Source organism: Ursus maritimus (genome assembly GCF_017311325.1).
Source record: "Ursus maritimus isolate PB19 chromosome X unlocalized genomic scaffold, ASM1731132v1 scaffold_X1, whole genome shotgun sequence".
NCBI lineage: Eukaryota > Metazoa > Chordata > Mammalia > Carnivora > Ursidae > Ursus > Ursus maritimus.
In genome coordinates, this window is record NW_024423319.1 from 33,559,184 (window position 1) to 33,577,590 (window position 18,407).

General features: G+C 41.4%; 2 protein-coding genes across 3 annotated transcripts in view; both read right to left on the reverse strand.

The window, feature by feature from the left end:
- Positions 1-11,133, reverse strand: part of PLS3 (plastin 3) — a 79,850-nt gene extending 68,717 nt beyond the window's left edge. Inside the window, exon 1 of one of the 2 annotated variants that reach the window (XM_040628910.1) lies at positions 11,052-11,133. The gene's annotated coding sequence lies outside the window, so the exon portion shown is untranslated. The remainder of the gene's footprint in view (positions 1-11,051) is intronic. The other variant, XM_040628915.1, reaches the window with a different exon arrangement.
- Positions 10,434-18,407, reverse strand: part of LOC103679750 (60S ribosomal protein L27a-like) — a 9,486-nt gene continuing 1,512 nt past the window's right edge. Inside the window, 1 exon segment of the mRNA XM_040626793.1 lies at positions 10,434-10,770. Within this exon segment, the coding sequence (XP_040482727.1) occupies positions 10,434-10,770 (337 nt within the window).

An 18,407-nucleotide genomic window follows, 5' to 3' on the forward strand; every position in this document is an offset into this window, starting at 1 on the left:
TGGCTTTTCCTACTCATTTTAACGTCTGTGACAACCGAGAAGCTCAAGGAAGGAAATGAAGGTGTAGTTATTTGCTGCTGCCCCTCAGTCAGATAAAACTGAACAGGATACCGCGCTACAGAGCGGACAAGAGCCGTAGGTACGAGTCATGGCCGCTCCGTGATCTTCAGCGCTTTCGCACACAGGGCTGTTCCCACAGCTGCAGCTCCAGCCACGGCAGGACTCCGCGCCGTGCACAACAGCTACAATTTAGTAGAGCTGGAAAGAATTTTATTTTTGTAAAAACTAAATGGGGTGTGGCTCATTTTCTTGCCAAAGGGCTATTTTATTCCAAGACATTGCTGTCTGCGGACCTTCATTTATAGGCGGAGCCATGTTCTATTTAAGTAAAATTAACTCATAGTGGGCACTCGTTTTGGGATGCGATAATTATTGCAAAGAAATAACAATGTTTAAATTTGATTTGTTCTTAGTTTAGATTTGATTATATTGGGTTATAAATGAATGTGTTCACACAAGGTTTAAATTTAGAAATTATTTTATGTTGAGAAAAAAGGGCCATATTTAAGTTCATTTTCTACATGTAAGAATATTTTTAGGTTTCATGAAATCCAATATTTTGTGGTTTTTGCTTCTACTAGACTGCAGGTGTCTCTTACCCACCTTTACAGCGATGGCAGCTAACAGTCTCTGTTATACATTTTTTTTTCGTTGAATGATGAAACTATCCCACAGAGTGATTAAGGCATTGTCTACGTTACTATCCCTGGTTAACTAGTACTTCATCTGTAGTTTATACTATTTCAATATATACTTGGGAACTTTGGGCACATTTGAAAGCTTTCCTGAGTTTACATCTATTTATAAATGGCCTAGAGGTCTTTTATGTAATTCTCACATATTTCAAGGTACTTGACATATCATCCTTCCCTTCCTCTTTACACAAATCTCTGGTTAGGGAAGTTTCCCATCTTTGGCTTGCACCTATAAATATATTCTAGTTTGCCTCCCCCCCCCCCAGGAAAAAAAGTGCTGGAACACTTTGATTTAGGATCAGACACCAAATGTGTGGGTTGGCTTACATTTTAAAACATGCAAATGTATCAGTATTACTTTTTGGTTACCTACACTAATGATAATTTGGCTATCTTTGTTTTTTAATTATTATAAGACAAAATATAACATTTTAATTATTCATAGCCACTTGTAAAAATGATTTCAACTGTAGCTTTAAACTGAGACCCACAAACTGCTCAAAATATTTGTTGAATGTGTCAGTGTCCTTCATCATTTCCTGGTTTTTGCTTTTGAAAACCTCCACTACAGGAAACTAGGGGCATCATAAATCTAAGATTAATGTGTTTTGGATTCACCCATTTCTAAAGGCTACATGTCATCTTGGAAAGATCTTGATTTCATTGATAACCCTCTGCCTTCCCCAACACTTGAAGTTTTCACTAATTTATTTTCTCTCATCTCCTGTTTTTACAAAGGTAAACTTCCTAACATTCACATTTCTATTTCTCCTACTTAGAAACACTGAAGACATTGAAGCTTTTTTTCCTCTGCTCCCCCCACTCAAATCAAGCATCAACATTACCTATCATTTCCTTTCACCCTGATCTAAGCTGTATTTGTTAGTAACAGTGGATTTATAATGGTTTCTGTAATGTATGAATAATGTTTCCAATTTTCCTTAGAGGGCAAATTCTTTAACACATTAGGTGGCATATCCTCACAAAAGAATAAATTAACTGGTAAACAGGTTTCCTCGCTAAGTCAAGAATCTTCTTCAACCTGGAACATTGTTAAAACCTTCCCTATCCACAATAAAAAGCAATAGAAAGCAATATTTTTACAACGCCATTAATAAAGCAGAAAAAATAAACTATCTTGTTTATCTTGAATGGTGGTACTTAAGGAACAAGTGTTGGAATTAGAGGAAAGTGAACAGGTGGATATAGATACCTGACAAGGTCCCCTAAGGCAACATTCATTACCCGTAAAAGGGGAGTATTTATTGAGCACCTACTCTCTGCTAGCGTCTTTGTAAATGTTCTCATTTGATTTTAGGGACGACACCAAAAACAAGTGGTATTAGCCCCATTTTATAGATGGTGAAACTGAGGTTTAGACTAGTTAGAGAACTTCCCTAATGTCACAGAGATATAAAATAGCAAAGCCCTTGGAACCCATGCTTTATGCTAAAATCCATTCTGACTATAAGGCATAATTGTAGATGATCTGTCTGAAAAGAAAAAGAAAAAGGAGGTGGTAGGAATGAGCTGTCAGGTCAGACAAATTTTCTTTTTTTTTTTTTTTTTAAAGATTTTATTTATTATTTGACAGAGATAGAGACAGCCAGTGAGAGCGGGAACACAAGCAGGGGGAGTGGGAGAGGAAGAAGCAGGCTCCCAGAGGAGGAGCCTGATGTGGGGCGCGATCCCAGAACGCCAGGATCACGCCCTGAGTCAAAGGCAGACGCTTAACGACTGAGCCACCCAGGCGCCCCAGACAAATTTTCTTTTAAAGATTTATTTGGGAGACAGAGCAAGCGTGTGTGAGTGGGGGGCGGGGCAGAAGGAGACAGAGAATCTCAAGCAGACTCCCCACTGAGTGTGAGCCCTACAATATGGGGCTCAATCAAGGACCCTGAGATCATGACCTGAGCTGAAACCAAGAGTCAGAGGCTCAACCGACTGAGCCACCCAGGAGCCCCAGGTCGGACGAATTTTCTATATCACTTCTGAGTCATCATGCTATGCCCAGACCTCGATGACCTGGGGGAAGGAGAAAAAGATCAGGGAAGGGTCTGTGAAACAGCACGGGTAAGTTGAGAGAGGGACATACAGTGTACAACGAGCCATTCAAATCTACAAAATATTTGTTAAGTCAACTGTTTGTAATTTGGGGAGTCACCATATACTGAATTTAGGCACAAATTAAGTGGCAGCATCGGAGTTTCTACCACTGCTGGATCTCTGCTTAGTTTTTCAGGCAATGTGAATGAAATATAAAACTTTGTATTTATTGGGTGATGTCAAGGTAATTTAAGGAACCAACAGCCTGAGACGGAAAAAAAGCCTATCAACAAACACAGTCATTTAACCAACTCCAGGATTAAAAGTTCCTTTAGGATACTGAAGGTTTATGGTCATAAATAAGCTCTGTATAGTTGTTTTATAGCAACCTAAAATCTAAAGGCAAGTTAAAAACAAACTTGTCTCCCTTCCCCCATTAACAGTTCCGTTTTAAAAAATAGACTTCCTATGATTGTATACCCCACACGATTCTCCTTTATCCTGCTTTGCACCTGTTAAGTAGATCAGAGGAAACCAAAATATTTCTAAGACATATACTTTACCTAAACCGGCTTCAGTTTAGAGTCAAATACCATACTCTATATAAAGAACAGTCTTTTTTTTTTTTTCTTTTGGACTACCGCTGTTTGAAAAGTTTAGGCATGGAGTCCAGAGTTGTCTTCACCGTGCCTGTAACTGTTTTTATTTCAGAGATTGTCAAAGGACTGCATCTTTAAAAACAAAAATCTTTGCAATTTCTCTTCTAAATATTTATCTCTAAGAAATAATCAAGAGTTGCAAAATGGTTTTTGCCCAAGGATGTTCACTGAAGCATTATCTAGAAGATATGGAAACAACATAAACTTGCAACAACCTGGAATTAGTGAAAGAAGTTACGAAATACCCATTATATGGAATATCATAGTAACTTTCAAAATTTTCAAAGTATTTGATTACAGGGGCGCCTGGGTGGCTCAGTCCGTTAAGCATCTGACTTCGGCTCAGGTCATGATCTTGGAGTCCTGGGATCCAGCCTCCTTTCAGGCTCCCCACTCAGCACTAGTCCTTCTCCCTCTGCCCCTCCCCCCACTCGTGCGCGCTCTCTCTCTCAAATAAAACTTAAAAAAAAAATATTTGATTTACATGAAAACATGAAGTAGTAAGTGAAAAGAATGGAATACAAACTGTATATACAGCATGATTGCAATTTTTAAAATATGTAACTTTTTATACTGGAAATAGATAAAAAAATATGAGCAGGTGGTACAATTATGAGTAATTTTAATTTTCTTCATTATAAATCCTTTTATATTTTCCTCTAAAATGTTTATAATGACTTTGTATTTTTTAACCCAAAGCAAAGTGGTTAAAAATATTTCAAGTGTGTACTACTTATAATTTTCTAGTAGATTAACTAAATCATACATAATTGACTACCGTAGCATTTCCTATCATGTTCACTTCTAGAAAACACTGTGCAGTCTATAATGGTAATTCTCCCTGACCTGAAATACAAGCCCCCAAATATCAAAAAAGAATAAGAAATAACAAAACTGGAAATACACAAGCTAGTTAAGAAATACAGAAAAAAAGCTTACAGATTACATTAGTCTATGAAGATAGTGTATTATTCAGTGTCAATAGCAGAATGTCAATCTGGGTGCAACACTACATAATTACAGCATTTAATAAATATTCAAAGCTATTATACTGACCTCACAAATTTTATTTTATTGAAGACGCAAACGTTATATATATTATATGCAAATTATATATCTATAAGCAGCTTAAAGGAATCAGGGTTAGCTTTTCAATAAATGGGTTACAAGATTACAAAAAATAACTTGCTATTGAGTCTTTTAAACCAACGAGAGCAGAAAGAAGAGATCAGGCTTTATACAAGCAATTGACTTCTATGAGCAGAAAGAACCCATGCTTCAGAACTAGTCACATGATACCGGGTTATTTCAAGTCCTTTCACTCAGAGGTTTCTGCTTATTTTAATTCAGTATTATCACTTTATCAATGATATTTTAACAAGTACTATCAAATACCATATGATTTCACTCATGTGTGGAATTTAAGAAACAAACGAACAAAGAAAAAAAAGCAAAAGAGAAGTCTCTTTAATGTGGACAACAAACTGGTGGTTGCCAGAGGAGGGATGGGGGAAATAGGTGAAGGGGTTAAGAGTACATTTATGGGGGGCGCCTGGGTGCCTCAGTTGGTTAAGTGTCTGCCTTTGGCTCAGGTCATGAACTCAGGGTCCTGGGATCCAGCCCTGTGTCGGGGCTCCCCCCTCAGTGGGGAGCCTGCTTCTCCCTCTCCCTCTGCTCCTGTATGCTCTCTCTTTTCTCTCTGGCAATTAAATAAAATCTTAAAAAAAAAAAAAAAAGTGCACATTGATGGGGAGGAGCACTGAGCAATGTACAGAACTGCTAAATCACTATATTGTACAGCCGAAACTAACCTAACTGCATGTTGACTATACTGGAATTTAATAAAGAAGATAATTTTAACCACCGAGATAAAAATGCATGGTAACTCAAAGAACGACAGAGTTAACGAACCGTCATAGAATTGGCAGGATGACAATAAACACTGGAAATTAATCGAAGGTGAACAGTTCTAAGGGTGGGAGTTGAAAAGGACCCCTCAGAAGCCAGTTATGCAACAGGCTTCTCAGATGCAGCTCTACATAACTTCTCATCTCTTCTGCGTTAATGAGGGCGTACCCGCTAAATACACAGATTATGTCCTCCAGTAGGAGCTTTTCCAAACCTGCACTCCTTTAAAGGGCAATTAGAAGGAGAAGCACTTGCTTTTTCGAGAGTTTTACACAAGACCTCCCATTATGGGCAGTCACAAAACTAAGAATGAAGTAGGATAAGCCAACGGATTCTGTAAGATTACCAACAAATACTAAAATACTGCCCAGTAGTTACTTAAGAAAGAGGGGGGGAACCCATCACCGTAATAGCTTTCACAGGCTATCTGGCACAATATTTGAAGGAAAAAAATTCTAAGCAAGCATTACATATAGGTTTTTATTCTTGTTAGCCAGAATTAGATTATGCCTGGCTTTATTTCTTCCTCCTTTGCTTGTAAAATTGGATGGCTGGAGAATATTTGCAGGCAGGTACAAATGGGGGCGAGACCTAAGTGATGAGGATTCTACCATTTCTGCAAACTCCTGTTAGTTTTCGTGTGTCTGTGCTAGACTACTACATTACTTTGATTTTAGATAGCACCCGTCTGCTGAAGAGCCAACGCTCACTTACCCATAGCTCACCTATGCTTTCAGCATGCCTCTGACATACGTATATTGGAAACAGATGGCTTAATAAAGTAAAATCCAAATATGGACACAGGGAACTTGTGTGATTTACCGACGATGGCCTATCTGTCCAAACTGGAGAGGACTCCAAGCCCTTGGATTCCATGCTCAATGCCTTTTCCAATAAATGACACTACCTTCTTACCCTCAAACAAACTTCTAAACCATTAAGAAAAATTAAGCTTTCTTGTAATACAAAATCAGCAGGTTTAACGCGCCAAAATCCCTGTTAAGCAATGACGTTACTGGTACCTCTATATTTTAAAGAACTAACATGAGTCAATGGAATAGGCCACTGGTGATCGTCTTCCTGAATAGCTACCAATTTGCCAACAAGGTAGTTAGACAGGTTGTATACAGGTGCATTAAAACTTGAAAAATCAACTAATACGAACTGAAATAAGCCAGGCTACCACTATTTGGGGAAAAAAATCCCGGCAAACCAAAAAGCTTGAGCCATGCCCTCAATTGTATAAATGAGAAGATGCATAATGTACTCGATGTTAGTTATCAATATAATAATTTTAAGTGACTTTCTTAAGGTCGAACTATGAGTCAGTAGCAAAGCCATGTCTAAAATCTAGTTCTTCTGAAGTCCAATATATTTTTCCCTTAGTATTTCAATTTTCACTTAAAAACATGTTTTTTCATCCCTAAAACATTTTATACTAACATTTGTCTTTCAAGTGCCAAGATTAAGGCAAATGAGATATTATTAAACATACTGAATTTGATAGTGCCTCACCTTCATAACTACAGTGAGTTGGCCCCAAGAATTACGACCTTCTGAGACTGACATTTCACGATTAGACAGTTTTTTGTATTTCTAAGCCATTAACTGTAACCGAAGCTGTATCATAACTAAAAACAGCTAGAACTGTAACCAAAGCCACATCATAACTAAAAACAGCTAGTCCTGACCATTGCTATCTAAAAAAGCTTCTGGGGGTGCCTGGGTGGCTCGGTTGACCTGCCTTCAGCTCAGGTCATGATCCCAAGGTCCTGGGCTCCCTGCTCAGCAGGGAGTCTGCTTCTCCCCTTCCCTCTGCCCCTCCACCCACTGGTTCCCTCTAATAAATAAATAAAATATTAAAAAATAAAAGAGCTTCCAACAGTGTGATGTATCCAAAAAGCTTCCAAAACCTCCCAACACATCAAACGAACATATATATATATGGTAGATCACTCTCTGGAACAATCACACAGACTCAAAACACGATCTAGCTGTTTTCCTTCAAACTGTGTTTTATTAGTTTCACAGATCAAATTTTTCCCTCTCTGGGTTACTTTTAACCAACAGAAAAATGATCACATGAGCAAATATGAAATGATTGTAAAGACAGACGCCCGAATTGTCGTGTATTGACAGTGCTCATTTTCAATTTTATACTAGCTACTTCTGGAATCTGTACCGAACAGCAAAAAGAGTGTAGCGTTCACATTTCGCCTAGGTTGTGCTCATGAAACACAACAGCAGATTCCTGAATTTATCCTATGTGGTAAGAATATCATGTCAGTAAATTACTGGAAGGGCAAGTAGAAATGATACCTAAGACAGAACATGGAATAATGGAAAGTGGACTTTCATCCTTTTTTCCCCTGTCGGTTTCACCAGAATCACTTTAGTTCTCAGGCACCATGGCCAAGCTACCCCTTCTTTTCAGCAACAGTCATGCGGTTTGCCTAGGAGCAAAATTTCACTTGGTTTCTGATAGTGCCCTGGATACTGACGCTCTGCCAGTATAAATAGTCAAGTCTAATGTGCATGTAACCATTTGTAGAAGAGATGTAATCGCAACCAAAATATTACTCACCAGTTATAATTAATCCTTCTCCCCAAAATGCCATAAGCCTAGACATTCTTAGCAATGGAATCTAAATGATGGCATCGGACTGTAGACCCTGGACTTCAATGGTGGTTGTCTGTACTAAGTCAAGGCAGAGCATAACTTGCTTGGCTCCCCACCCCGGGTGAAGAAAGATGTTGATAAATTGCTAGATCTAACAGTAGAGATTAAGAATTAGACTCACAACCCCCTAATCTTACTAAAAACCTGAGTTCATTAAATGATACCCCCCCAATTAAGTCAGTAACAAAGTCAGTGGTTTTAAATGAGTGGACATTTGAAGACAATGAAATGCTCCATAGACTGAGAGCCTAGTGATGATCGTGTTTTGATGTGAGTTAGTAATATTTTTTAAGAAAGAGCTTATCTCCCTACCACTTTCACCTCGTTGGATAGTTGTGCTCTCTCTTTGAGGTTAAAATACGGATTAGGAGTTCAATCGAAAATGCTATTATCACCTCACTTCCACTAGGGGGGTCTATCTACCAGTGTAGTTAACTCCAATAACTCAGGTGCAGCTTAATTCCGCTTCGGGCAAACCCGTACCACAAGGCTAGCCTTGAGGTCAGAACTGTATGCTTTCAAGGAGTTCTAGTTTTTAGGCTCAGAAACCCGAGCACAGCACAAAAATGGAGTGCTCGAGTCATTCCGAGGTTGCTGCAGTAGACGGAGGGTTTTTTTGGCTAATGCATACAAAGCCAAAATCTCTTAAATGTTCCTAGTTTCATTTATAGCTGCCCTAGTTTCAAGGCTGAATATGGATCAACTGGATCCATTTTTGTAAATAAGTAAAGCTTTTCAACTCCTGACCTGAGACTCCTCTGTCCCTTTCTTTTTTTTTTTCTCTGCCATTTCTATACTCTGCAAAATATAATCTGAATATCAGAACTGCCACGTTTTCCCAACAGCAATCTTAACTTGGGCCACATGGGTGGGTGTTGGTCAACATGGGAGCTGCTTCAGGGGCCTCTCATTATTCCATCAAGATATTAACAGGCAAAAAACCCAACCAGCTCGATTTATCAGATTTAGAATCTACTGTTTTTGTGCCTGATTTCTGATCCAGTTAATTCCAAACCACAAATAACTGGTGGTTAATTTTAGTCAAGAAATGATCCACCACCTTCAAGGAGATGCCTAATAAAGAGAACTGTTCAATTAGAATATAGGCCAGAACCAGGAATATGGGTAAATTCTAATTTTTTTTAAACACTATCTTACGGAATATGGCTTCAAAACTATCATCTAGGGATGAAGTGGGTGTGAATTAAAGGACGATTTTCCTAGAAAATAATTAGTAAGATATTTTTTAAATTTAGGAAAGCCACCGGGGAGATATATTTCCCGGCACAAACTATTTTAAGCCCTAATTTTAAAGACAGCTCCCGCTTTTATTTTGGATAAAATCGGAGCACCAAATTCCCTTTCTGTTGCCCTCCTCCAAATCCAAGCAGAATTCCCTGGAGTAGAGGCTAGTTCACACTCCCCCTCTTCTTTTTTTGTCGGGGTCGTTTTTGGAAAATGGGCTTCAGCCATTACATTCCAGTTTTCAAGGCAAAAGTCATGTGACCATTACCCTAGGGGCATCAGAGACTTGGGGCACGTGATGCCAATCAGCAAGTGTGGGACTTCGGCCACTTCGCTGGAATTCACTGTAAACCGCATCTGCAGGATCAAGTCGAGGCTCCCAAACACATTGTGACATCAGTAAAGTGGCGTAAGTGCTTACCTCTCAGGAGTTTGTCATTTCACTTCGCGTTTGCTACCTACTGTGCGGCCAGCCAGGCTCTCTTCCCCACCCCACCCCCTCCCTCGTACCAGGCCGGGCACCCCCAGCATCCCGTCCGTCGGATCCTAAATGGCGAGGCTCTCCAACACAGTTAGTTCTAAGCTCAACCTGCACCCCTAGGGATGGTGTGCAGATCGGGTGAGGAGCAAGAAGCATCGTGTCGGCCAAGTGTCAGATAGCATTAACCCCGCGCCACCTCCCAGCCCGGGATCATCTGCTGTCCTGGAGCCGGCCGTTGGAGCAGCCAGCGCGCTAGAGCGGTAGCAGCAGCGGCGGCGGCGGCGGCGGCAACTTTGGGACTGGCAAGAAGCCAGGGCGGGGGTGGGTGGTCAGCGTCCCCCGGCCTCTTATTAGAGAGCTTAAGTACTGCGGGTGGAGGAAAGTAAACAGCGGCAAGTGCAGCTGGGGGGCGGGGAGATCACCCCCCTCCCATTGCCCCTGCCGCTCTCCCTCCCCAGGAGCCCCGAGAGGTCCTGGGCTGCCACGGCCCCGACCGCGCGCTCCGGGCTGCAGAGGCAGAGGAGCCGAGCCGGGAGCGGACAGAGGGGTCCGGGGAGATGGGGAACCGAAAGGTTCTGCCCCGATGGCCCCGAGATGTGCTACTGAAAGGAAAAAAGTGCTTACTCATAGGGAGACGCGGTGCGATCGCGGCGCTCTCCTTAATGGCCAGGGAAGCAAGCGGGAGGCAGGCAGCCGGAGCCCGGTTCCTTCCCTGGGCCAAGGCAGCCGCTCAGAGCCCCGGAACTGGCGTGAGCCCGCGAGGTCACCCGAGGCGGGCGAGCGGGGGCCGGAGGCGTCGCGGGCTGCCGGCTCCGGGATTTCCTGAGTCCGGGGCGGGAGAGGGCGGGGGGCCGGGGGCTGGCAGTAGTTGGGGAAGGACGACAGAGGGAAGTTAGGCGCTCGGTTTCCACTTCGGGGCCGCAGCCACGGAAGGGGAGAAGGACAGGGGTTGGCGTCAAGGACTGCAGCCCCAGGTAAGCAACAAGTTCCGAGCAACTAGCGAGAAAGCACCATCCCGGTCGTTAAGAGCCGAAAACGTGTTGGCGGCGGGCGGTCGTCGGAACTCTGTCACTCCCACCCATCCTGGATGCGAACAACCCGCTTTGGCGCCCAAGGTCCAGGACCGAAATTTCTGCAGCCCCCTCTCCGCCCCGCATCCCCGCGCGCGGGGCACGTTCCAGCTGAGGTTGTCGGAGATGCTCCCGGCTGGACCCACGCCTGCCCACGCCCCGGGAACCCGCTCCCGTCGTGCCCTGGCGTGCCCACAAAGCACTTACATAAAGTCGCAGAGTCCCGGATCTGGCCCAACAGCCTCCGACCGACGCACTCAGACAACTTCTGCCTCTTGGAATCTTTGCGGCAGTGCTTCTAAAGCCAGCGCTCCCTCCCTCCCGCCTGCCCCCTCCGCCCCTCGGCCGCCGTCATTGGCTCGGGTGGTGCTAACAGTCGGCCTGGGAACCTGAAAGGGGATTGGGCCACGAGCCTGTCACATCAACTGGGTGGGGAACCGGGAGAAGAATCATCGGGATGGCACCCTGGAGGGATGGGGACTCTAACTCTGCGGCAGGGAGCGGAGACGCGTCCCTCGCGCCTGCTTCTCCCTTACCCTGGCTAAAAAGGAGAAGGTATTAGAAGCCCACAGTGCCTGGTTCAGAGTCATGCAAAAAAAAAAAAAAAAGAAAAGAAAAGATAGGAATGTTGAGAATGGGAGTTTGAAAATCACCAAGCCCCTTTTTAAGTCCGAGGGTACAATTTCTCCCCTGAATGGTGAAGAGAATCTCGGCTCAAGAAGGGACATTTACTAGTAGTAAATGCGCGGATCCACCCAGGTGTGAGACCTTAGCAATCTTCCCTTTTTCCTTATGAGGTCAAGGGAGCAGAATATGGGCAGGACGGGGCTCTCAGGTCTTTGGTTTCGTGCCAAGTAAATTGTTGACCCAAATCACCTGTCAGTTAGGGTTGTCCATGCGGAAAGGGGTGAGAGGTCGAGGTGGGAAGGAATGGTGGGAGTAACGTCGTTCCACTCGTTTGGAAATGGATGTCAATTCTCATCAATCTCCTTCCACCAGAGAAAACTTGGAGACGTGCTCCTGCTTCCCGGAATACCTTTTCTGTTTCCCAGAGTACCTTTTCTTTTTCTTTGCCCATGAGATTGCCTCCATGTCATAGCTGGCTTCTTGCATTAATACACGGGGAGGTTTCCCCTCCGTATCTGCATTCCAATCCTTTGGCTCACTGCAGGTCCAAAATCAGCTCAGATGGCCAGAGTTGGAGGGATTCTCCGGGGTCAGATCAAGTGATTGGCTTGTGGGACAGCTGTCCAAGAGAAAGTCTAAGCCCTTTCCCGTTCCAGTCGTAACCATTTGGTTCAAAAAATGTGTACTTGAAATTTTTTTTTTACAAATTTAAAATTGGTTCAAATACATCCCATTTTCCATGCATTTTGGGAAAAATTCTAAATTAAGAGTGGCCTGAAAAATTGAATGCTCTTGTTAAGAGACCCCCCACTTGATCTGCTATTATGAATTTCCTTAGAGAAATTAACCTGCAGTGAGTGCCAGGACTTCTTAAATGGGAAGGCGTGGGGGAGTCCATAGACTGCCTAAAAGCTAGATAAGCCGAGAAGGATTTGGCACTGGGAAAAAAAGCCTCGTTAAATATTTATTAATGATTAACCAACCAGAAGGACTTATGAAAGGCACAGGAAGGTGAAAAAGAAAGAGAGGGCAATCGTGCTTTCAGAAACATTACATTTCTGTTATGAGAGATTTCATACCCGGTCACGTTGGGGTCGCCACAAAAATACTTATTTCAACACCTTGCCGTTAGCCTGACGGCGCAGCCTGCATTGCCACACACGTTTACAATAGGCTCCAGAATGAGATTTCTGGCTTCCAGTAATTGTCCTGAGGTTCGGTATGGTTTCTGGAATTCTTTGCACAGAATTTCTAGACGCACTAAATATGGTACTTCTACCTTTTGTTTGTAAGTCACCACAGAAAAGCTTCCACCTGCCTTTAGACTTAAATGGACAGACTTAGCAATTTCCTGAAGGAACTCGGCAAGGTAAGTTTTCGAGGATGGATATTATTTGTCTCAATTACTTAATTTTCTACCTTAGTTTATTTTTCAAGTTTTGGAATTTAGAGTAAGTCAAAATATTAAGATTCCTATGCATGTGCTATTTTTTCTTTCTTGTTTCTCAATCAGGAAAGCTTCCGTGGAAACGTTAATAAAAGTCTTTGTTCACCACTAACAACTGCGGATGTCAGAATTCAGCCAAGAGTTTGTTGTGGAGAATGTCACTTTAATGGAAGTGCAGTGGTCTATAGTTTCAAAGCTTCCGGGTGCCCAAAGGGGGCCCTACTCATGGCCTCCACAGAAAAAAAGTTGCCTTAAACACAGAAGCGCGTATTGGGTGCTAGTTGAGATTCCTATGTAACAAGCCCAACCGTATAATCCAGGTAGAACTGCATTTTGGTTTTTTTTTTCAAAGATTTTATTTATTTATTTGACAGAGAGCAAGCCAGCCACAGAGCACAAGTGGAGGAATGACAGAGGGAGGAGAAGCAGGCTCCCCACTGAGCAGGGCTCAATCTCTGGACTCCGGGATCATGACCTGAGGGGAAGGCAGAAGCTGAACCCACTGAGTCACCAGGCGCCCCGGGAGAACTGCATTTTAATGAATATTGTTAAAACAGGCATTTTGATGTAACTAAGCTACCTTTCTGTTGCCCCAAATCTAATAGGCCTCTTCAAAGGTGAGCATTTTCTAAGAAGGGAGGCTCAGACTCAAAGCTTTATTCAAACTGCATTTCTTTCTGATCTTGCACACCATCGTTTAACTCATACAGGATCATTCACAGATGAACCCCACATTGGTTGTTTTTCTATCTTTGTAAAAAAGGCCTGCACAGACGACCTCCAGCGTCCCTTCCAGCTGCTCACAGTCAGGACAGAGGCTCTAACTCATCTTAGAGCACCTTGCACAGCAGCCTGGCGTGTGGCAGTTCAGTAAATGTTGGTTGAACTAATGGTTCTTTTATGGTTCTATTCTCGTAAAACTAAAAACAAAACAAACAGTCTATATATGTAGGTCTCTCACAGATCCTGTGACTCAACAATCTAGGCGTTTTCACCCTTTCCTTCCATCTCCAATTTTCAATCCCACAGGCCTGTGTAATAAATAGCTTCGAATCAATATCACAGACTTCTGAAAACCATTTCTTTTTCCTGTGTTTTTTGATGTCAGACGAGGCTCTGGTCTCATCCGTAAGTTTTATCTCTGTCCAATGTACCTTTCTTTCCTCCTTTCCACAAGCATCTCCTCCTTTCCTTTGCTCTGCTTTCTATATCTCTGCCCAACACTCTCCCCAGTCCAGTTCACAATTTATTACGGGCACATATTCTGAGTTTTTACCTGCCAATTTCTTAGGGTGAATTCTGTTTCCCTTTTACCTATTTTTTTAAGCCTCCATTCTATTAAAATGTGATTTTGCTACACAACCATTATAGAATAGAAGAAATCAAGCATCTTGATCAGTTCAGTACAAAAATTTCTTCTAATTCGTAATTGTTTTCTCACTGTCTAAATGTGTAATTGTGTACCAATCTATTTTAATTAATTGCTTCTTGATTTATCCGTTCATTTCCAGGAACCCGTTTATTTTGCTTTCATCTTATGTTTTAGTATGATAATTCTATGCCATGTTATGATATTTTAGGTTCTTGGATTGATCCTTGATTCCTCTTTTTATTCAACATGTTATATCTGGTTAAAAATACAGCTTCTATGATAATATCCATAGCAAATAGTGACATATAATTTTTTTAATTGTGAATCTAAAGATTTCTCTTACCCTGACATATTAGGCATGGCAGTGACCTTGGTAGACCCGGCAACTTCTTAAAATTTTCTACCCAGAACATAATAATTGCAAGTTATTTACGTTGCTTACTAAGTGAAGGTGGTTTTCATGTTTCCAACTCAAAATTTATGCATGTATAACACATGAATGTTAATTCCTTGGATAGGCATTTTCAAATATTTCTCAAGTCTCAGCAGTTACTATCAATCTGAATGTCTGTTAAAACCTGCCAATTATCTTATAAGCACATTTTCATAAAGAAATTATTGTGACATGTCCAAGAGTGTTTTCACATTTTCACTTGTTAAAAAGAAGAACAAAAGACCAAAAAAGTCAAATGAAATGTCTTTACTCGGATTAGGATATATATATATATATATTTTTTTTTAAAGATTTTATTTATTTATTTGACAGAGATAGAGACAGCCAGCGGGAGAGGGAACACAAGCAGGGGGAGTGGGAGAGGAAGAAGCAGGCTCGTAGCGGAGGAGCCTGATGTGGGGCTCGATCCCATAACGCCGGGATCACGCCCTGAGCCGAAGGCAGACGCTTAACTGCTGTGCCACCCAGGCGCCCCAGATTAGGATATATTTGATCGGCATTACTACTTCTATTATGTCGATCCAATGAAGGTCATGATCCATCACCGGAAATGCTCAGAATTAAACTGTTACCTTCAGGTTTCCTGTCAAATATATCATTAATGGGCAATATTCTTTTAAGTGTCTATTATGTTCTTGGTATCAAATTAAATATTTTGGGGCGCCTGGGTGGTGCAGTCGGTTAAGCATCTGACTCTTGGTTTTGGCTCAGATCGTGGTCTCAGGGTCGTGGGATCACCAGCCCCACTTTGAGTTCCACGCTCAGCACAGAGTCTGCTTAAGTTTCTCTCTCCCTCTGCCCCTACACCCTCAGATAAATACATCTTTAAAAAGTGAATTAAATATTATAAGCAGCATGGAAAAAGTATGGTCTCAACACACATGGAATTAATTGTCGAATAATTCAATAGCAAAACCAACGTAGATGAAATACTGAGACAACAACTCAAGATAGAGTATACAAGGGATGCTGTAGGAATTCTGGAAAAAATGGGAATGATGAGGCAGAAGCAGTCAGAAAGGCATCTTTTGGGCAATGGGACGTGAGTTAGGCCTTAAAAGATGCGGAAGACTTGATAAGTCTCAATGGAAATGAAAGGCATTCCATTTCTAGGAGGAGAGCAAAAGGACAGCTTTGGGTGAGTTTTTGGAATTGGGCTTCCTTTACAGGCTTCCACTTCCCCATCTGCAAAACAGAAGCTTTGAATTTGCCTATTATAAAAGGTCCAGTGATAACATCAGTTGGAAAAAAGGTGGTTTGACATTTCATCTATTTAATACACTTCAAAGATAAAATATTTGTTATACTTCCTTTCGAGTCAGAACAGACTTCTGAATCTTGTTTTACAATGATTAAAATTGCAAATTACAGAAGGTCTTGCTTTTGGTTACAGCAATTTTGACAGTTGTTTTAGACATCGCCATGTTAGTCCCTCCCGTGAAGTTTACATAACTAATTAGCACATGTCATATTTTGGTTTTGGAGGAGAAATGAGCATGCCTGTAAATTACAGGGCAAGGTACGTGGTGCACTAGCTCACACACCTATCTTGACTTCACTATTTTGTGTGTCTGGGTTATAAGAGCATTCTTTAGCATGAAATATTCAACCTAAACCTGCATCAGAACATAATTTCAAATATTGAAGGTTTCCTATGAGAAGGGTCTGTTAAAGATATACTAGAGACCTTTCAGAATAAAATGTAGAGCATATTTCAAAATTCATAAGGATTATCCATAATTTTCCACACCACTAATCAGGCTCCTAAAGAAACAGTCATGTCTAGCCTATTATGTTTAGTTGTTTGATTCTCAAATGTTAGGCTAGATTTTGGTGAATTTAGGAGTGTCTGCCTGTATGTGTGAGTGCGCGTGTGCATGTGTTTGTGTGTGTGTGTGTATGAGAGACAGAGAATATAATCAGATTTTAAAATGCTATAAATATTTGAGTCTGTGTCTACTAAATAGGCAAAATGTGACTTTGAAAAGAGATTGACAGTGTTGCAAGATGGATGAACTTTGAGAACATGCTCAATGAAAGAATCCAGTCACAAAAGACCACATATTTATGTGATTCCATTTATATGAAATGTACAAGAAGGGAACATCCATAGAGACATCTATGGAGAAAAATAGGGAGTTACTGCTAATGGGGTTCCTTCTTGGGTTCATGAAAATGTCCTACAATAGATTGCGATAATGGTTGTGCAACTGTAAATATACTAAAAACCGTTGATCTGTACTGTTTAAGCAGGTGAATTGAATGGTATTGTGAATTATATCTCAATACAGCTGGTATGAAAAAAGAGATTGACACAATTAGGCTGCTTAAACACAGGAAAACCATACTAATAAGTATATGACATGTGAGGGCAGAAAACACTTATTGTAAGGATCTGTATTGCAAGAGACAAACTCACTCAGAAATCAAAAGGGTTTTGGAATATAAAGGATTTTACGTCCTGATCAAGTGTGAGCCCTATTTGCCGCTGTCATAGAAAGAAGGACAAAGTGCTTCGATATATCACAAAAGAGATTTCAATGTTGCAAAAACATTTTAAACAAATCAAATAAGCCAGAGTCAGAATCCAGATAGCAAAAGATGATATATTTCTTTCTGATACTTTTAGAGAAGTTTAATTACGTGACTGTATTGGTTTAAAGATTTAAATCATGCCAAGGTTTTCGTAACGAATTGCAGTTAGAAGATCTGGTCTAAATAACCAAGAGGTTCCTTAGAAAGCGTCACAGAAGTTTCATTTTGAATCAACAAACATCTCTGATAATTCAGAACCAGGAATGCTTTCACTGTTTGTTTCTTTATCAATGCCATAGGGTCACCCGGCCAAGGGTGTAAACAAAATGTCAAGCTGTCCATTCAGAGAAGCATTCTTGTTCATACACTGGGCAACATTATAGGAAGATACATCTCATTTAGTGGATGGAATGGAGTAGGCCCATAACTAACTAAACTTAACTAAGCTTTTAAAAACGTTTGAAATATTTGGGAGTCCTCTGCAAAGGACATCATGTGAAATGAGATCAGACTGTTAAGGAATATTCTAGCTCAGGTGTCAGCAAACATTCATTGTCTATAAAGGGCCAGATAGTAAATATTTTTGGCATACAGTTCCTACAGTCTTTGTTTCAACTACTCAACTCTACTGCTGTAGTACAAAAGGAGCCACAAACACTAAATAAACAAGTGGGCATGGTGGTGTGCCAATAAAACTTTATTTATGAGAACAAGCAGCAATAGATTGCGTTGGCTGCTGTAGTTTGCTGATGGACCCTTGTCCAGGTTCCTGTGTTTGCTCCAATATGAATTTGGCATCTGGGTGTATTTGTGTTCTTAAAGGGATATTTAAGTAAAAGTTAGTTCATGGGGCACCTGGGTGGCTTAGTCGGTTGAGTGTCCAACTCTTGATTTTCGCTCAGATTGTGGTCTCAGGGTCATGGGATCGAGTCCTGTGACGGGCTCTGTGCTCAGTGTGGAGTCTGCTTGTTCCTCTTCCTCTGATCCTCCCACTCGCTCTCTCCCTCTCTCTCAAATAAATAAATAAATAAAATCTTTTTTTAAAAAAAGAGTTGGTTCACAACTGCAGATATGAAACAGATTAAGATAGAAATTAGCACCCTTCCATCATTACAGTCTTAGGTCTTA